The sequence below is a fragment of the Podarcis liolepis genome (genome assembly GCF_965112155.1).
Source record: "Podarcis liolepis genome assembly, chromosome: 6".
Classification (NCBI taxonomy): Eukaryota; Metazoa; Chordata; class Lepidosauria; order Squamata; family Lacertidae; genus Podarcis; species Podarcis liolepis.
Window position 1 is genome coordinate 57834189 of NC_139559.1, and position 19796 is coordinate 57853984.

General features: G+C 42.7%; 3 protein-coding genes across 23 annotated transcripts in view; 1 reads left to right on the top strand and 2 right to left on the bottom strand.

Moving 5' to 3' along the window:
- The first annotated feature begins 307 nt into the window (after positions 1 to 307).
- On the top strand, positions 308 to 5248 carry LOC310709972 (transmembrane protein 205-like). 5 transcript variants are annotated; one of them, XM_083510168.1, is made up of 5 exons: positions 308 to 405; positions 1440 to 1506; positions 2791 to 2972; positions 3615 to 3778; positions 4283 to 5248. In XM_083510168.1, exons 3-5 carry the CDS (start codon positions 2873 to 2875, stop codon positions 4580 to 4582), a joined length of 564 nt encoding a protein of 187 aa, XP_083366294.1. In that variant the 5' UTR covers positions 308 to 405; positions 1440 to 1506; positions 2791 to 2872; the 3' UTR covers positions 4583 to 5248. The 5 variants fall into 5 exon arrangements, with proteins under 5 accessions (XP_083366294.1, XP_083366293.1, XP_083366291.1 ...); XM_083510167.1 differs by having other exon boundaries at positions 378 to 468; XM_083510165.1 differs by lacking the exon at positions 308 to 405 and adding an exon at positions 882 to 1011.
- Positions 5249 to 5278: 30 nt separating this feature from the next.
- TTC4 (tetratricopeptide repeat domain 4) lies at positions 5279 to 15255 on the bottom strand. 2 transcript variants are annotated; one of them, XM_083510139.1, is made up of 10 exons: positions 15097 to 15255; positions 13218 to 13335; positions 12408 to 12563; positions 11587 to 11664; positions 10307 to 10431; positions 10118 to 10204; positions 9801 to 10015; positions 9085 to 9166; positions 7776 to 7858; positions 5279 to 6833 (listed from the first exon to the last, which is right to left on the bottom strand). In XM_083510139.1, exons 1-10 carry the CDS (start codon positions 15202 to 15204, stop codon positions 6731 to 6733), a joined length of 1155 nt encoding a protein of 384 aa, XP_083366265.1. In that variant the 5' UTR covers positions 15205 to 15255; the 3' UTR covers positions 5279 to 6730. The 2 variants fall into 2 exon arrangements, with proteins under 2 accessions (XP_083366265.1, XP_083366266.1); XM_083510140.1 differs by lacking the exon at positions 5279 to 6833 and adding an exon at positions 6857 to 7489.
- Positions 15256 to 15937: 682 nt separating this feature from the next.
- MROH7 (maestro heat like repeat family member 7) overlaps positions 15938 to 19796 on the bottom strand; it is a 28106-nt gene continuing 24247 nt past the window's right edge. For 12 of the 16 annotated variants that reach the window (XM_083510186.1, XM_083510188.1, XM_083510182.1 and 9 more), the window contains 4 exons: positions 19227 to 19349; positions 18326 to 18428; positions 17631 to 17693; positions 15938 to 16366 (listed from right to left, as the gene is read on the bottom strand). In XM_083510186.1, the coding sequence (XP_083366312.1) occupies positions 16122 to 16366; positions 17631 to 17693; positions 18326 to 18428; positions 19227 to 19349 (534 nt within the window). In that variant the 3' untranslated portion in view covers positions 15938 to 16121. Of the gene's footprint in view, positions 16367 to 17630; positions 17694 to 18325; positions 18436 to 19226; positions 19350 to 19796 lie in introns of all 16 variants that reach the window. The other 4 variants (XR_014527727.1, XR_014527728.1, XM_083510178.1 and 1 more) reach the window with 3 other exon arrangements.

Genomic DNA, 19796 nt, shown 5'->3' on the forward strand with positions numbered 1-19796 from the left:
CTTAGGGCTGAGGTGCCATAAGTGAAACCAAGTATGACCCCCATGGTTGAGATGCATGCTAGCTTTTACTAGACCAAGGTACTGAAGTTGGACAATAAGGCAGCTGAGCTGCACAGGACTCTTCTTCAAAAAGGGCAGGCGTTCTGTGCTACTGAGAAGCTGCCGCTTTGAATATGGCGCAACTCCCTTGTTTTTGTCTTGGGTCATCTGTCCTAGCGTTTTATGGTGTCGAGAGCTTCCACCTCAGCAAAGGAGCAGCTGTAAAAGCCTCGGTGATGATGGGGGCTCAGGAAAAATAAACTAGGGCAAAGGCGACGTCTCTCCAGAGGCCGAGACTCCCACCCACCGCTGGCCCCGCCTCGGAGTGGGAAAAGGAGAACTGGGGAGATCCGTCGGAAGAACGAGGTGGGCAACCCCTAACTCAGTCGGGTAAGGGAGGTTCGCCTCCACCCAGTCAGGCTAAGGTAGGTGGGGGACCAGCAGGATCTGGGGTGACCTGTGCAAGCCCCGCGCCTACCAGTCCTGCGCCCCCCCTTGGCTGAGCAGCCCAGTAGTGTGGCCTGGCCAAAAGACCCCGCCTGAGCAACTGCCTGCCACGAGGGGGCCGCTCCCCTCTCGGATTGGCACCCGTTTTCCCCACGATTGCTGGGGTACGGGCTGAAGTTTCCTCCAGTCGTAGGTAAAAGAGCACTTGCAAAAGAGAAAGGTCCCCCTGTGCAAACTTGCACATCGCGACACGCCCCCCTCCGCTTGCGTTTCTGGCTTCTTTTTAGCACTAGCACGAGGATTTCCCTATCGCCCAGTCCAGTCTGTCTCTGCATTCCCGCCGCAAGGGGGACTTTCCTTCCCAGTTCCGGGATGTAGTTCCGTCTGTTTGCACAGCGAAATGCTTTCTATGCAATTATCTGGCCGCGCTTGGGGACCGTTTGATGTGGGATGTGTGGATCCGCTGCTTTTGAGTGTTGTGCCCGGTTCTTGATCGTATCCTTTCCGACCCTGCTTATTTTGATGGTAAAGATGCCATTCTTGTTTTGGGATCTGATCCGGCAGCTTTGCTACTGTTTGTGTTTCTGAGATTCTAGCCTTGGGCGGCGGGGAGTCTGAGTGACACACTGAAAAACGCACCAGTGCAACGTTATTCATCGGTGGTAAGGAAAGTTTTGTTTTGAAGTTAATATTTCAACTTGCTAGTCGCTGAAAACCCGTTTGAAATGTCTTTGGCCACCCACTCGGCTGAAGCACCTGCTATTCTTTCAGCCTGAGGGTACCGTGTCACTACCGCTATACTAAGGGGAATCAAAGAGTGCAATTTATAATCGTGGGGTTCCTTTATGCAGAGTTCTCGCTCATGTACTCCTAATTGCAATTTATCTGAGAATCCCTTGGGGAATACGGTATTTGTCTTTTACTAGCCTCCAAGTTTCCCTTTTGTGTTGCAGGTTGAAGGGATGAGGAAGACAAGTGTCAGCTTATGGGTTTCTCTGAAAGTAAACTACCCATCTTGAGGTACTTGGAAGTTTAAGGAGTGGAAAAAACCTGTTACTCTCCTAGTTTGCTTTTCCTATATTATATGCAGTATTTTGTTCAGATCAGGATGTGTGTTACCTTGCTGAAAATATTTTACTGCTTGGAATAAGGAGCATGTTGCTGCAATCCATAGCAATTTAAGAGTCACTTCCCATGAAGCCTCTCAAAGCAGTTTCACAATGCAATAAAAACCATGTAAAACCATTTAAAATAAATTCAGGTATGGACTCTTTTGTTATAGCAAGTGGCTTTGGTGAGCAACTATTAGTTGGGATCTACATTTGTAGTTGATTCTCCACCTGAGGGTCTGTAACAGCAAGTGTATTTTTGGTAGGTGATTGGAGGGTGACCGGGTGGGATGGCTGCGGGACCTGTTATAGACAATTACTGAGTAATTATTTTCATTCCTGCTTGTGGGTTTCTAGATACTAATGATGTAGGAGTTTGAGTTTCTGCTAGCCCACACCATTCTAATGGTTTTGGCCCATACCAAAATTTACATTATGCCCTTTGCATCCACTTTGTTAGAGCACTCTGGACATTTAAAGAATTTCTCCATAATAATTGATGTGCCCCTCACATGGCAACCACCACACATGGAACATTTCCTCTAGCAGGGTTTCCCAAACTTGGGTCTCCAGCTGTTGTCGGACTACAACATAAATTTGTGACAAGTGGCCCTAATTTTTGGTAGGCTGGAATAATTGCTCCAGACCTACTTTACCCAGCCTAAGCATTGACTGGGGTCAGAATTTACCTGAAGTAACAGAGAAGCTTCCCTCCACTGTAATTTGAAGGCCATGGAATAAATGCTGGGGAAAAAATGAATAAATAAGAAGTCTGTGTTCCAAGTCCTTATGAATGCAACCCACATCCCTCTGTAATCACTGGTTAAATGCTCATTGGCATTAATGGTTCCAGATGTTGCCCAAAGCCTTTAAAACCTGCTCCTGGCTTTATGGTGGCATATGGTGTGATGACCTGGCCACCTTTTTATCAGTCTAGTCAAAAGGGGAGGTTATGAGCGCCACTGTTCACAGATGTCTCAGAATAGCTTTCTCTTGGGAGCACTGGCTGAGAATTTTGTTAAGCACTATTAGCTGGTCCATTTAAATTCAACTCCTTCACAGCAGCAATACAAAACATATACCCCTAAGAAATGTGGTGTGAGAGAGAACAAATGTGACAATTACACTTTAATTTTGAGGGGACAGGACATTTCTGACTACTTTGAAGCTAAAGTAACTTTCTTTTGCCTCTCAGTGTGTCTGAACAGGTAAAACGAGTGTCTCCCAAGTTGAAGTTTGGCCAAGGGAGTTGCAAGCGACTATCTTCTTGAAGTACCATGTCCACAGATGCTGATCCCTCGACCTTAGTGAAAGTGCTCCACTTGGTTTTCCTTTCAACTTTCTGGGGAATGCAGATCTGGGTGACTTTTATAGCCAGTAGGTTGGGACCGTTCCACAGCCCCACTCTTTGCACGGAGATGCTTAAAGGTCAAATTAATCACAGATAATTTATTTAGGGAGGGATTTGACATTTGGAGAAATGGGAGTGCTCTGAACTGGCATATGCAGTGAATTCAGAAAGGGAAAAGGGTGTACTTTAGCTTGGCAGTAAGATGTAGGCTGGGTAAATAGGGATAACACTGGTTGGCAAGATGATTTACTTTCTGGATTGGTGAGTCTATATTCCTAGACACCAAGCAACTGAATGATGATGATGATGTGAAGGTAAAACCACCAAGTGTGGAAAATCCTAATAAACAATGGAAATAAGCATAGCTGTCAACTTTTGGATTTGAAAATGTAAGGGCTCAGCAGCTTCACCAGTCCCGGGGCCAGTCTATGGGATATCTAACAATCCGGGATAGCGGCGCTGAAATAAGGGAATTTCCCGCAAAAAAGGTAAGGTTGACAGCTATGGAAATAAGCCTTCTGAAGCTAGAAGAGATTATCTAAAACTGTATAGGTCTGTTAATTTTGCACCCAATGGTTTTTTTAAAAACAGCTATTCATTATTATTTTTAGCATTTGTATCATTTAAATAACCTTGTTCCTTTGTGCTCGCCCCACTTGTTCTTGCAGGTTTTGTGATGGGCAACAATCTCTCACAACATACATTCGGATTCATTCAGAGCTGCCTCTTCCCTTATTACTTCCACATTGGCTCAGCTTGTGCTTTCATCAACCTGACCATATTTGCCATGTGTCACCCCAGCGAACTTCTCAACGAGGAAGAAACCATGCAGGTAGTGGGCTCCCTCTTTTAAATATCACGTGCATCGGTTAGTCCGCCATTCTGCTTTGTTACATGGCCTCGCTTGTGATGGCATGCCTGCCTTAGGAAGAAGTGGTCAGACTGAGAAGCCACCCACACTTAGTAGCAGGGCACTCTTTCTGTTTCCTGTAACTACCACCATGGCTGGTAGGGGGTAGTATTCAGACAGTAGGTGGTGGGGCAGAGCAGCAAAGGAGCACAGTTTGGTGACTTGGCACAGGAACGGAACATCTTGCACCAAAATATACCCTATTAATCCTATTTTGAAAATGCAATGGCAGGGCCAACCTACAGGGTTATTTTAAGGATGATATGCACTGCTGGGGCCACAGGAACCTGCCTAGGTACCAGCCATGAATCCGAATATTATTCCTGCAGAGTGATTGCAGCTACATGTGGTATGAAAACCCCCCACATACTAGCTGATGCTACCCGACAATAAATAGTTCATAGCATAACTATCTTTCCTTTCCAGATTACAGTCTTCTTCATTTGTGTCATAGTTGCTGCTCTAAACGCTCAGTGGTTTGGGCAAGTGACTTCAGATATTATGGCCGAAATGCACCTGATTGAGCAAAGCTATGGCTTGGGAGAGGATGCTGGGTGGTTCCCGCAGAAGTCCTTTATGCGGCTGCGTCAACTGGATTCTCATTATAGGGAGCTGACAAGCAGACTGAGCATCTATCATGGTTTCTCTTCCCTCTGCAACCTGTGCTGCATCGCATGCAATGGCTTGAGCCTCTACTATATGGCTGCTCACCTTTCAACATTGTAAGCACATGGGTAAATAACCTGCATGGGCATGGTTGTGAAAAGATGGACTGCAAATGGCAGAAGCCATGGCCTGGGTTGCTGTAGAGTGCTCCTCCAAGCAGGATTCACAGGTGCTTGGATCAGCCTGTTCTGCTATAACTTTTCCAGCCATCATTGAATTGGCAGCCCATGCACTAATCAACCTTTCATAGAACACTGGACTCCTTGTTGATCAATGAGACATCTCATTGTAATAGTAATACTTGGTCATACAATTATGAGACAATATAAATGCCACCAAAATACTTGATGCAAGTAACAGGTTTCTTTTTGAAAATGAAAAATTCGTAAGCAGATGCCTATAGCTGAAAAAGGATTTGTCAATTTATTTGCCCTCTGCTCCCCCTAGTCTTCTAAAGGACCAGATGTTAACCTTTTAAGGTGGCTGCAGCCTTGCTAGTTATGGGTATCAGCTTAAGGGCACCTATGACTTCCTAACTGTGCTTGGTCCAATCTAGGGAAAATCTCTTCTGATATCAAATATATTTGATACCAAGTTCTGAAAAGGTAAAATGCTCTTCCCAGCCAAAAGGTGACTGTTTTTTAATTCTACCACGGATTATATTAAAGCCTTACGTTCCAAAGAGCAACAACAGATGCGGTAATAAAACGAAATCTAAATGCAGTACAGTAATGAATTTGTTTCCCAGTCAAAAAGTACCCTATTGTAAAACGCTCCTGTTCTTTATTTGCTATACAACAGAGGTCTAGTTTCAAAAGTCAAGCAGCAGTTTGGTACCTCCTTTTCCCTGGAGACAAGCACTAGCCAGGTTTGTTCAGGTAGTACTTGACCTTCTATATAGGTTGAACTCAGGAGTAAGTTGCTGTACAGCATATCCGTAGCCTTATGCCTTAAGTTGCGTTTACTGGATCTTCCCACCTCCATGAAAAGTGATGCGAGTTCCAAGTTCAGAAAGCACTTGCATGAGAGCACTTCAAAAACAATTAAGCTGTATACAGAGGGATGCCACAGATAGACTCAGTGTGAAGGCGCATCCTTGAGATATTGTACTCTAGAAACAAGTCATTTTATGTTGTATTTTTACTTGTTGTACATTAGCAGCATGGAGAAGGATGCTACTTTGGCCACAACTTTAGCAACTGGGTGGGTGTAAGAAATGTACCTCTAGAAATTAAAACCATAATTTAGAACCTATAAAATGTGCCCAGCTCCTTTTAAAACCTATTTTGGATAGGTTAATACGAACTTGTCACAGCAAAAAGCCAGCAAAATTGTAAAGCTCTCAACGATGGCATTCCACATTCCTTTGCTGAAGTGCACAAGACAGTAGTGAATAAATCGCAGCTGTGGTTTAATCTCTGTGCCTATTGAGCAGGCGAACGCTCTGTATGAATCTATTGGAAAAGTAACAACAGGTGGCGGGCATTTAGGGGTCCCCCCCCACATTCTAACTATTCCTAAAACAGAATTGTTAGCTGTACTTGCATAGCATTCGATGCAAGTATGCTCCCTGATCCCTAGATACACTTACTTTATGGCACTTAAATCTGTAAAGTTATACTGTGTTGCCCTAAGCTGCTAGTAGAAGCCCCATTGAGATTAACATGGTTTATGGCAAACATGGTTTATGGCAAACTAATCAGATATGGGGGGGGGGGGGGAGGTCTGTTTCTCTAAAGCAAAACTCAGTGTATTAAATATCTAGGTGAATAACGAAACAGAAGCCCTACCAGATCAGGTGAAAAAGAGGCCCATATAATCCAGCATGTTGTACTCACAGTGCCCAAGCAGATACGTGCGAGATGCCTGCATGCAGGGCCCAAGTGCCACAGCATTCTCCCCACCTGTGATACTCTGCAACTGGTATTCAGAGACATAACTGCCTTTGACAGTGGAGAGTGAGGTTTTCTACTTAACGTATGCCCCATTTTGTTCTATTCCTTTACTTTTAGGAAAATGTGAATGATGCTTATTCACCCCAATTAAATAGAAGTGCAGGTGCAGTTTCTGTGGTTAGGATTAGGAAATCTGCCATCTCAATTGTTGTAGAAGAAGATACATGTGTACAAAATGTTGATCTTTCAGTTTATAAAGGCCATGTTCCATTATGTGTTGTATTCCACCCCAACCCCCTCAAAAAATGTTCATTCACTTTAGCCAGTGGACCTTCTTCCCAAAGAAGTAGTTTTTAGAGAAAGGTGCAAGTTTCACCAAAACCAAAAAGGTAGGAGTCCCAGCTTTTATGAAGTACCTGCAAAAACAATTAGAAAGTCAACCTCCAGTCTTGGCTCACAACATTTTAAGATAACCTATATGCTTGTGTTTGTGCATGCATGTTTGCTTACACTACCATCCCGTTTCCCCACCCCATTCCACACTGAAAGATACTGGAATAACTTGATAGGTTAGATTCTCAGCCTGCTCTACAAATCTGGAAGAAGATAGGACAGAAACATAATATGGGTGGGATTCACCTAACAAGCCCAGTCAGCAGAAGCTCTTATGCCCAGAAATTGGCTCTGGGCAGGGGTCAGGAGAACCTGCAGAATAGTGCACAGTGGAGAGAAAGGTGGGCTTCATTCTGTCTGGCAAGCTGAAATGTTTGCACAGAGGGAATGCTCACCACAGCACGATGCTCAAGTCCATCCCCTGCTTTGATTGTTGGAAAATCTAAAAGGCTAGGTTGGTAAGAAGAGATGTCCCCACTGCGAAGATCCATGACATTCTGAAAGTTCAGGCAGGCGCAACTGCAGCAAATTACCCTTTCTTTAGAAGCTGGTCACCTAGCCTTTTGCTGCAAGGCAGTCTAAAAATGCAGCCACCTTTCAGTGCAATGGCTATGCATTGTTATTTCCGTAAGTAACTGTCACGTCTAGCTGGTGCCACCAAGAGAAAACTGAGGCAGCCCTGTAGTGAAATGGATGAATAAGCTTCAGCTGAAGCTGATACTTCTAATCTGAAGTGACAACATATGGGCAGTTTTGTTGGCTGTGGATATCTAAGACTACTGTATCCTTAACAGCAGAATCTGCTGACGAACAATTATTTCTCTGTCAGATTACTGTTAGACAAAAAAAAAAAACCCTTCTTGTTTTTTTGAAGCAAGTAGATGGATCCTGTTGATTCAACATTACACACGTGTCATTTTGACAATAAAGGTGAGTAACATGCAGTCCCCAGCTCAGAATCTCACCTTTGGTGCTGCAGCGCTTGTAGCAATGTGGTTTCTGTGTTTATCTGGTATATCTCTCCTTTTTCTTCATCCTCAAAATATAGCTGTGCAATTTAATTTGAGAAACAAATCAACTAAATATGTGAACAAGGACAAGCAACATTACCTGTAAGGCTTGGTACGTTATTTATGCAGGTCAGCAGGGCATCCATAATACTAACAACCAACTACTCATGTGATGAAAAACCCTTTCTATTGCTTCAATTTGAGACTGCAATTTATTAGGGCAAGTTCTGGGAGTCCAGAATTGTGGTAGTTTAGGGGTGGTTTTTTACCGGATTTAATTTTATTTCTATTTATTGCTTGCCATATACAGTGGTGCCTCGCAAGACGAAATTAATCCGTTCCGCGAGTATCTTCGTCTAGCGGTTTTTTCGTCTTGCGAAGCAACCCTATTAGCGGCTTAGCGCTATTAGCGGCTTAGCGGCTATTAAAGGCTTAGCTGCTAAAAGGCTATTAAAGGCTTAGCGGCTTAGAAAAATGGGGGGGGGGGAGCGAAAAAAAATATCAGGACTCGCAAGACATTTTCGTCTTGCGAAGCAAGCCCATAGGGAAATTCGTCCTGCGAAGCGCATTGAAAAATGGAAAACCCTTTCGTCTAGCGGGTTTTCCGTCTTGCAAGGCATTCGTCTTGCGGGGCACCACTGTACTTCAAGCCTTTGGAAGAGCTAAATAAATGAATTTTTATTCATGCCTACAAATCTAAGTACTTAATGAAAGTTTAAAAACAATTTTGCAGTTGTTTACGAATAACACAACCCTCTGATTTGAGATTATTCTCTGCCTGTCTGACCTATCTGTGGCTATATCAGGGTTGGGGAGTCTGGCCCTCCAGATGTTTTTGGACTCCAAATCCCATTAACCCCAGCATACCCAATGATCAACGAAGATGATAATTTTAGACCCAACAGCATTTGAAGAGCCATAAGTTTCCCATTCTTGGCCTGGGATGCAGGTAGAGGCTGACTTAGGCTCTGTCAAACTCCATGATGAAGCTGTTGCTTAGTATACTGTTGTGTGAAGGCAAAGGGTGGTTGCTCTCTCAGTCTTTGCTGGAAGGCTCCTTTTTACTCCCTCTAACCTCAATCTTCCTGTCCCCCCTCTCTCTCCACCTCTGCTAGAGCCCATTGCTCCCCTCCTGCACCTCCTTAGGGTACAAAAGGTCTAGGCTCCAGGCATCCCACATGGGGCTACACTGCTCAGGGTTATATATATTAGAATATCCATTTTAAGAAAGGACAGATAAATGCCAAAAGGCGTTGTCTCTTACCTCCAGTTCACTAGGAATATATTTCTTTTCTACATCCCAGGGAGGTAGTTCTTCAAACATGACCATTAAGTGGTCAATAAATCTGAAACAGAAGATGCATCATGTTACTCTCCAAGCCATTAAGTTCAGCTTCAGCAACTACTAGAGTTGGATTCAAGTAGATACTGTACACTGACGCCTTTCGAATTCAAAGCAATGTAGCTTCATTAAAGGCTGCTAACCAACACAGTATTTTTAAAAATTAAATTCTTCAATGCTTTTTTTCAAAATAGGCATGCTCAGGAAGATCATAAATCTATTCCCTTATTTAAGGTTAATCCAAAAATAACTACCTTCTCACTGATCAGAGTCTCTAAAATAGCTCACAAACACCACTTCATATAAACATGCTCTAAGACTCCAAAACCTTTGGACCACAACTTCCATCACCCCTGTCCACCGCCCATGCTGGCTGGGGCTGAAATGAGTTGTAGCCCAAAACATTTGATGGGAGGCATCAGGCCGGGGAAGACTTGTTCAGACATTACTCTGAGATTAGCAGATGAGGCTGGCAGGCATGCTCCCACTCCTACTCTTCACATTCAGAAGATCTGAATGGTCTTACCACAGTACTGGAAAACACGGCAAATAAAATGTGTGAATTGAACCCACTGCCTCCTCCCTTCCATATTATGTTCATTTGGATTTATATAAATTCAGCTTTACAAAACAACCACCTCGATTCTTCATGAAAAGAGGAGATGAAGTCAGATTGCCCATGCTCAGGATACAGGAATAGCACAGGCCAGGTTAGGCTGCCATTCTCATCTAAACAGACTTTGGCACCGATATCATTTTCTGAGCCAAGTCCATCTAAAGACATCTCAGCCAGGTCTGCTGATATCGTCGTGTCTTCCTTAGAGGATGCTAGAGACAATTTGATGTTCCGATCCTACATCAGAAGAGAAAAGAAAAAAAATATGAGGCAAGTATCCACATCTTTACACATTTAAAATATCCAGGGGCAATTCTTCCCATCAAAAGAAAAAGCTACCTTGATAGCTTTGAGTAAGGCCTCCTTCCGAGACTGTTCCCTCTTCTCCTGCAATTTAGCTTTTCTGAAATCCCTCTCTTCAGTGCGCTGAAAGACAGACAAAGCTACATCGTTGCTGTGGGGAGGAGAATGCTGTTCCACCAGTCTTAGTCTACTGTATAAACAGGTCTCCATTTGCCCCCTTCTAACCTTTAGTCTATCAGCTTTAGCTCTTGTTTCCAGAAGTTTCTTTTCTTTTGGATCTATTCTCAATCCCTCCTCACACCATGTTATGGCTTCAGAGAAGTGTTTAAGTTCCAAATGGCACAGTGCTCCTAGAAAAGCAATACAATGGTACCTCAGGTTACAGACGCTTCAGGTTACAGACTCCGCTAACCCAGAAATAGTACCTCGGGTTAAGAACTTTGCTTCAGGATGAGAACAGAAATCGTGCAGCAGCAGGCCCCATTAGCTAAAGTGGTGCTTCAGGTTAAGAACAGTTTCAGGTTAAGAACGGACCTCCAGAACGAATTAAGTTCTTAACCCGAGGTACCAATGTAGTTTGTTTCACATATGTCCGCAGCAAACACAGATACACTCAACTAATTTTTAAAACATCAGTGTGGCAAACAGGGAGGTACACTTACGCTGGTCAATTTGTTTCCAGACTGAAGGCACTGAAGAGCCATAGAGGCCTCAATTCTGGGCTGACATTTATTTATTTTCTTACATTTATGCCCTACTTTTCTTCCATCATACAACCTAGCATGACCCTACATTTATCATTACTTTTAGAAGTATTTATAACCCACTCTTCACTGACTATTTTCAATCTCAGAGCAGGGAGCAACATAACAAATAATAAAAACATGTCCAGTAAATAGTAACAAATTTACAGTTCCATTATAAGGCAAACAAAGCTAAACTACAATAAGGGCACCAATTGCAAAGATCTCCCACTCCTTTTCCAAAGTAGCAACACCACAAAAAACATCAACAAAAAAGACAAAGGTGGCAATAAGCCTCAACTCTTGTTTCTTTCTTCTTCCTGGTCTCAACAAAACTCGCAGGGCTCAAAGTTGGTAGGGCTGCTGGGAAGGATGCGGCAGGTGGATTTGCGAGCATCTTCCATCTCCCTCCTTACTAGTGAGCACAAACAGCATTCAGCATCCTCCCGTGGTTCCCAGATGCTAACTAGACCAAGACCTGCTTTGCTTCATTGGAGTGGTGGTCTCACGTGCCTTCAGACCACATGCTGCCCCTAACATACTGCATATAACTTTGCTCCAAGGTTCCCTTGCTTCTTCCTTCTCTTTATCTCAAGTAGACACAACCCTTTTAAGTTGCATTATGTTATTATTTCAAGGCACTTTGAAAGTTTACTTTTCAAGAATATTCTATACAAACTTTTATTGCTGTTATATAGTGCCCCCACTTTCTTAATTACATGGAGGCCTCTATTAAAATGCAACTGTTGAACATTCTTTTACCTCTTGTAATTGCCTTGAGGTGATCGGGTTTCAGTTTTCTTGCTGCGATAGCATCATTGAGAGCAGAGCGATAGTTACCTAAACAAAACATACCTCTGTAAAACCTGGGTCATTACATTGGATTTTTAAGGGAGGCTGGCAAATTGCTCCCTAAGAAACACTGGGCTACACTGAGGCAAGACACGTGAGGTCTTCAAATATGACATTAATTTATAAGGATAATGAAAAGAGGAGGCATTATAACAGGTAAGATACAGATTCCAAAAGCTGCCCCTCTTTTTTAAAAAAATGTATTTGGTAAATAATAATTTGATTTTGCTGCAAAAACTTCAACACAACCTCTTACTTCTTGGCTTTCTTTTCAGAATCTGCATTTGAGGCTATTCATCCCTATTAAAAACCAACAGCACTCAATTCTTTTTTTTTATCCAGACTAGCTGCTCAAGAGACATCTCTGCTTGCACATACTGAATCTTGGGACCTGGAATACATTGGATCAAATTATGTCTAAAAAAATTTAAAGCACTGTAATGTGGACAGTGACAGCCAAACCAGACGCAATATTATGCATATTTGAGAGTAAGTCCCAATTAACTCAGTGGTGCCTATTTTCTTTGGGAGCTCCACATACACTGCTAAATTAACATCTAACAAGGATATGGGTCTAAAATTTAGCATCCTCAATACTACTTGTTTGTTTGTTTAAAAAAATTCAAAAACAACTTTATGACTGCTGGAACATACAGGAGAAAGTTCTACCTTTGATATTTTTCTGCTATATAGAATTTGAGCTAGGCACAATTTTGAATGCAATACATTACCCAAATAAAACTGGGCTGCAGCTCTGTTTGTATGAAGAACAGTATTCAATTCTAGGTCATTGCACTTCTTTTTCAGTCCTTCTGAATAGGATATCACAGCCTTCTTATAATCCTTTTCCTTGAAATAATCATTGCCCTCATTCTTATAGGTCTGGGCTTGAAAAACACCAATAAAGATAAACATTGCAATGTTAGAAAAGCAATCATAAGCACTCCTTTAAAAGTCAAGTTATCTATAACAGATAAAGCACAGATCTTATGCTTCCCAGAAAACTCAAGCTAATCAGCCTGCTATGCTATTTTTTTTCTTTTACACCAAAGGGGGCCAAGGATATTTCTGCAGCTATTAAAGTTTTTAATGCTACGATAACCTCTCGATTTTTTATGGAGCTGCGTGTGCCGGCCAAGTTAAATTTCTACAAGTCCTATGAGCCGCCAATATGTATTTTTTGAAATGGGACGGTGCCCTTTCAATATAAACACTTGGTTGCTAACCTTAAAGCTCTGGCTTAAGATCTTTATTTTCAAAATGGGAATACAGTAGGGCCGTCAGCTCATTTATCTGTGGACACCTATTGCAGCATTTGGACAACGGTTGTGACAGAGGCTATACTGGACTGTCAGCCTTTCTCCTTCAAATGGGACACAACAGAGCACCTGCCTTGTTAAGACAAAGCTGGGATGTCTCTTTTCAAGACATTGAACTGATTGAGACAAAACAATTATGCCCTTTGATTCCTAGAGAAAGTGTTGCGAGAACAACGTAAATTTCATCAGCTGATACATTTACAGTATGTAAGTGGAGACTACCTTCAGATGTTTGGTCTTCATCAAAAATAATAGACTGAAGACAAGCAAGGTCAGGATTCTGCTTAGGATCTATTTCAGCAGGAGCTTTCTTCATGAACATTGGGATCTGGTCAAATTCCTGTCAACAAATGCAGACAGCCCAAGTTACCAAGGATAGAAGGAAAGGGTTCAAAATAGCCACATGTCTTTGGAAATATAGCCTTTATTCGAGATACTTAACAAAAGAACTTGCATTTCCCCCCTCCATACATTGAATTTTGTCCCTGGTTATTTCTAAAGAATTCACTTAATTCATAGTTCTTGGCTTTCTAGGTAAGTAATTTCAGACTTAGCATCAGCCCTTGCTAAACCTTCAAAGCCACCATTTTCCTGTTACAAAAAAACAAAACCAACAGGAATGTAACAGATATACATCCTGTAATATCCGTCATTGAATTCTATTAAATTTCTCTATCCTCTCAAGCCAATTCTTGTTTACCAAGAAAGACACATTGGCCAGGTTAGCACATAATGCTAAACCATTGTTTATTAAACTACCGTTTATTAAATTACAGTTTATTAAATTGTATCTTCAATAAATTAATTAATAATAAACTAGTTTAATAAACAGTATAGAAAAATGTGACTAGAGAATTCATCATCTTATTCAACTAGCCCTCCCTCCAGAATTCAACATCTGGCCCTCCCTCCAGATGTTGTTGGATTCCAATGCCCATCAGCCACAGTCAGCATGGTCAAGGGACAGCAAAGAGGAGAGTACAGTCCAGCAAAGTCTGCAGAGTCACAAGTTCCCAAATTCAAGTTACAATTAAAAAAAAATTTTTTTTTGATACACTGACATGTATTGTCAACTTGCAACCCAATATGCAGGTTTAAAATGCTACCTACTCTAATGTCACAACACACATCCCACCCCTTGGTTAGAAAGTCAACATCCACTGTACATGGTCAAGTTGTAAGTTTCAGTTGCCAAATTGTGTTGACAACATTGTGCCAACCTAATAGTTACAGTTTGCAGGTGTCCTCTATTGTTACATGCAGATTCAGTATATACCAGCAACTGCTCCATGATAAAACAATGGTGACAATATTTTAAATGTCAACGTGAAACATTAATGTGCTGCAAAAACCCATGGCTGTCAGGAAAACCTGTCCAGAAGTCGGTCATGTTCTTTAAACTGCTCTCTTATATCCAGGTGTGGGAGATGACTGGTTATTAACACTGGAAGCAAGGCAGTCTGCACAAGCTCTAGAGGCACTCTCATCTTTACTGTTGGCTCATATGCCTTGAAGTTGAAAGCAGGCTCCAGAACTGACCTCTGGCTCAAACATAATTTAGTAGAGCTAACCAGCAATGCTCACAACAAATAACCCTGTTAAGATCGGTACCATCAACCCTCGCCCTGCAGTGGTCAGGGGGAAGACTGGGAATTAGTGGTTTGCAGAAGGCTAGCCAGTGTTTGTTTACTTTATATCTTACCTTTCATCCAAGGAGCTCAAGACTGCGCGCATGATCCAAACCCCTTCCACACGTCATCCCAACACCAACAACAACCCTGCGAGGTCGTATAGGCTGAGAGAGGCAGTGACCGGCTCTGAGCCACGCCAGCAAACAGCCCGGGCGACTGGGAGATTTCGAACCCGGGTCCTATCCCGACATTCAAAACTGCAGACCAATTCCCCCCAAATGCTCACCCTCTGCCTACCTGGCAGGGCTGTTGGAGAGGATGGAAAGGGGGGGGGGGGACAAGAGGCCGGTGAAAAGAGGATAAAACTAAAAGGCTGGAGACTCTTCCCCAACTTGGCATCTCCCCAGGAGCCCGTGCAGTCGAGCGCGACCATCGGGTCCTCCCTCGTCCCGCCGCCCGGAGAGACGCACCTGCTCCCAGTTCTCGGGGCTGAGGGCGCCCGCGTAGCGCTCGGGGCCGCGGAACCGGTCCAGGAAGGCATCCCAGCCCGCCTCGTGCTCTTCCTCCTCCTCCGCCATCGTTTTGCGCTCCCCTTCCAGTCGCAGCCAGGCTCGCTCGCTCCGCCCTTCCGGAGGCGGCGGCTTCCCGCCCCTGCTGAGCCCGACGCTGCTTCCCTGGGCCGGCAATGGGGAACGCGGCGCTGCAGCGGGGCTTTTGCAAGCTCGCTCTATCACCGCCCCGCTTTGTTTTAAATTATTTCGCTTGGGGGGGGGGGCGTCAGTTGTCTGGGGTTGTAGGCGGGAAAAGGCGAGCTGAGGAAAAACCAGTGCCGGATTAAACCACAGAGCCTAGCACTTGCCGATCAGAAGGTCGGCAGTTCGAATCCCCACTACGGGATGAGCTCCCGTTGCTCGATCCCTGTTCCTGTTAACCTAGCAGTTCGAAAGCACATCAAAGTGCAAGTCGATAAATAGGTACCGCTCTTGCGGGAAGGTAAATGGCGTTTCTGTGCGCTGCTCTGGTTCGCCAGAAGCGGATTAGTCATGCTGGCCACATGACCCAGAAGCTGTACGCCGGCTGCCTCGGCCAGTAAAGCGAGATGAGCGCCACAACCCCAGAGTCGTCCGCCACTGGGCCTAATGGTCAGGGGTCCCTTTACCTAAGACGACTAAACAACAACATTGGTATTTAAAAGGGGCTTGCAGGAGTGTTGTATACAAGCTAATAAGTGACTAGGGCATGCATGCCTTGATCTTCATAGAAAAGCCTGTCATGATGTAACTATAGCAAGCAAAAGTCCAGGAGGCTGGATTCTGTAGGGAATTGATGTTCTTTATTATCCAGGTAGCTGGTAAATTATCAATTCCTTTTATGGTCCTTTATAATGTTCTTGCTGAGGTTCAGTATAGGAAGAGTGATATTCACAGCCTTTTTGTTGTTGCTGCTGTTAGGAAGAGCTATGCACCAAGATCCTTTCTCCTCTTCCAGTCCAATATTAATTTCCATTGGCCGATCTCCAGAGGTTTATAACAGCAAGAAGTCTGGAAGGGGTGTGGCGGATACTATTCAGGGCTCTGGAACTCCTTAGAGCATTTTCAGCAGCAGTGTCACCGGCCTCCGTCTTGCAGTTGCTTTCAAGCCTCTCCTTCTGATTGGAGAGAACAGAAGAAACGCGCTCATGGGCATGTGCTGCAGCTATGCACACAGAAGCATCTGGGTCATGCATCAAGCCTTCAAGAGCTGAAAATGAAAGGGAAACATTAACACATAAGGGGGCTCTGATCCAAATAAATGCTAAACCTTTCACATTAAACCTTCAGCTATTTAGTGTCCTTGTGGTTGTTGTGGACATCTTTAAAAATAACTCCACAAATTTTATGATTTGCACATATTTAGTGAATTTGCTTATTTGTGTCTTTCATTTTAGGGTGGATCAAAACAGAGAAAACCCCCCGCTATAAGTAAGTCAGAAATTAGATCATTATAACAAAAGGGAAAAAAAACCTATGGAAAATCGCATTTTAAAATTTCTTGCTCTCTGGCACCATCTGGTGTTGTGTGTTTGTAGCACATTCAAATCACTGTTTCTTTAGTAATATGCCTGAGTCCTGAGTTGCACATTATTATTATGGAAGTTATTATTAGGGACCGATATAATAGAGAGATTGGATGTAGAGAGAAAAGGCACAAGTCCTGAAGGGAAAGAGCCTTACCTACAACTATTAGCTACCAAAACATTAGCCGTTATTTCTCTGCAACTGTGGAGATCAGAGTTTACATTTTAGGAAGGAAATATGACAGTCCCATAATACTGCAGAGCTTTCGGCAGACTTAATTTCCTGAATTGCAGCATAATTGTGTCCAAATCATTATATGAAACCATATCATAGAACCACCCTTTTACAGCCTCTTTTTCTAAAACTGATACCCTACAAAAAACAAGACGGTAAATTTACATATGTCTAATAGAGATTTGAAAAATACTTAAAGTTGTTTATATATTACCCTAAACACACTTTGATTTCTTCCCCTCCCTAAGTATCTAGCAGCTTGTGCAATTCTGAATGCAACTGGGAGAAAAAAGCAAAGTTGATTTTTCTGATTATATTGTGTGATTTTATGTATCCCATATGAAAGGATGTGCTCTACTTTAAGCACCACTTGTTGAATATTAAAGAAAAAACACATTGCTGCCTCAGGGTGGCCCCATAATGTTTTAAGGTGCTTTCAGTATTTTAATAGCAAGAATAATTGATGTGAGTTAATTCATAAATTATCGACCAATAAGTCTTTGAACTTTGCTTATATTCTGTCTTTTTTTGTGTCTATATTATCTTTCACGATTTTGGCATTTTAATAAAAATGAAGGAAGAAAGAGGAAAATATACACTCTATAAAAGTGTAACAGTCTCTGCATCTCATATTGTCTCCTTTGTGTTCAGCTCTTCATTTAGTACCTAAAGACATGACAGCAATAATCTTACAATTTCTCTATTTAACCTACCATGAATGATCATTTCCAAGTCTGTAGTTCCTGCCTTGCTGTCCATATGTTGTACTAGAAAACCTAAAGGCAACACACAAGGATTTAGTTGTCATTTACTTGGGTCAATGCCTGGTAGCAACGCGTGTAACTAATTCTACTTGAAAACAAGCTCTTTGTTTCAATGAAATGTCTTAAGAAAGTGGGTTTAAAATTGTTATATTCTCAAGGACAAGGACGCAACTCTGTACTGGTTATCAGGGGAAGGGAGGGCTGGATGTGTGTTCTGAAGCTAGCATTTGCTGAGTAGAAGCTTTCATCCAAACAGATGTCCACAAAGCAGCTTTATCGGCATCCTTTCAGCATAGCAGTGGCAAACCTTGCTCCTGAGATGAATGAGGCTGTGCGTTTGAACTGTGACAATGCCTCTTGCTTGTCTGGATAAAAGTGTGTGTGTGTTTGTATAGAAATCTCTGGGTTTGATGTTGCAGGAATGTAGCCTACTGTACAAAGGTTAAGAGTCCTATCCCTTGTTCGATGAACCCACTACTAGAAAGCTGCTTATAAGTGAATTTGGCCCTTGGGTTTAAATAAATTCCCTAAACTTGTTTTAGGGAATTTGCATGATTTTAATGAATCCTCTCCACAGTAAAACGAAGATCAAAAGGTCCTGGCAAGAGCTAATGCAAACAGTTGAACTTGTGTTTTTCATTTACCAAGGAACACGATGGAAGCCCTTTTTATCGGAAGAAGTTCACTCTGAGTGTAGTAAAGGTCCTGGTACAAGAATCTCTGGAGATTTGCCTCTTGCTTCTGCACCTGGAAACTCAAGAAATGAAGAATTGTCTTCATTAAAAATAAAAATAAAGAGTTGGTGTGAGAGTTAGGAAAGAGCTACATAAATAAACATGCAACCATTATCATCATCATATCTGATTTTTTAAAAAGACTGTAGATGGACAAATATCAGCTTGCTGTGAAGAATCAAATGAAGAAAGTTGTGCATATCCTTTTATAGTGATGAGCAGGAGGAGGGATCTCAGTGCTGCTGCGCAACTCACAGCATGGCTTTTGTTCCTGCAACTGGCTGCACTAACAGAAGAGGAGGAGAGCATCTTTGAAAATCACCTCTTACACAGAAGCAACATTTGGATCGAAAGCCATTATGCGAGCTACATGGCAGTGTTGAATTCCACCCCAGAATTAAAAAATGTCACAATTAGGGATGTCACTCAGCTCATAATCTTTCAAAAATATTATCACCCCACTTTGCCCTTAATCTAATCTAGACATTTATAAAAAAAACAAATGAATGCAAAAAATTGTGGCTGTTGGTTTTTTTGTTTAATTCCTTCAAGGTCATTGCCCTTGCCACAATCAGGCTTGTGTTCTTGCCTCTCTTGCTGTCCTTGTCTCTAGACTCCTTTGTACCAGCAAAGAACTTTTAGTGAAGCACTGGGAAGGGTTTGTATTCAGTGGTAGAGCACGCATCTTCCATGCAAAACACCCTGGGGACAACCCCTGGCATCTGCAGATAGGGCTGGGGAAGACTCTGACATCCCGGAGAACGGATGCTGTTTAATGTAAAGCAATAGTCAGAACTTGTAGACAACATACAAGGTACTGGCAGGTTTCATCCAGAACTTCTTCATGCTCAGGCCAAGCTTTCCTGCTGACAACCTGCTTTGGTAGTTTCCATCCCAGGAACTGAAAGGATTCATTTAAGGCATAACTACATTCCTGCAAGATATGGAGATGATATATCATTTTTTTACACCATTCAGAAAACAAAACGGCCAACTACTGAATATTCTTTAGAAGGGACACACCTTCTGGTATTTGCTCATCAAGGGACAGAAAATGTGAATGTTGAGGTTTGGTATATTTACACTCAAGGAAGCATGAAAACACTGTATGGGAAATGCATCCGGAAGACAAAATGTATTGAGGAGTTAGTGATCTGACACAGAGCCCTTCCTGCCTGTTTCTTCCCCCTCCCTCACTCTTGTTAAGTTTTTTGATGGTGTGAGAACAGTCTTAGATGTCCTGAGAACATTGGGAGGAGGTGAAGCCCGACCCCCACAGCTGCCTCATCAGTTGTGAAGGATAATGATGGGTACCTTCTTTGATGTTGGACATTGTTTTGAGAAAGTGAGGCATTGGGAGGGGGGCTATCTATAAAATTGG

Bases quoted from the DNA above. Each gene is read 5' to 3' on its own strand.
- TTC4 (XM_083510139.1), bottom strand. From the start codon at position 15,204: ATGGCGGAGGAGGAGGAAGAGCACGAGGCGGGCTGGGATGCCTTCCTG. The intron at 13,336-15,096 runs GTGCGTCTCTCC...ATTTGTTGACAG, and splicing joins GCCCCGAGAACTGGGAGCAG to GAATTTGACCAGATCCCAAT. The intron at 10,016-10,117 runs GTAGCTTTTTCT...CTTCTGATGTAG, and splicing joins CCTTACTCAAAGCTATCAAG to GATCGGAACATCAAATTGTC.
- LOC310709972 (XM_083510168.1), top strand. From the start codon at position 2,873: ATGTCCACAGATGCTGATCCCTCGACCTTAGTGAAAGTGCTCCACTTG. The intron at 2,973-3,614 runs GTAGGTTGGGAC...TTGTTCTTGCAG, and splicing joins CTGGGTGACTTTTATAGCCA to GTTTTGTGATGGGCAACAAT. The intron at 3,779-4,282 runs GTAGTGGGCTCC...TTTCCTTTCCAG, and splicing joins ACGAGGAAGAAACCATGCAG to ATTACAGTCTTCTTCATTTG.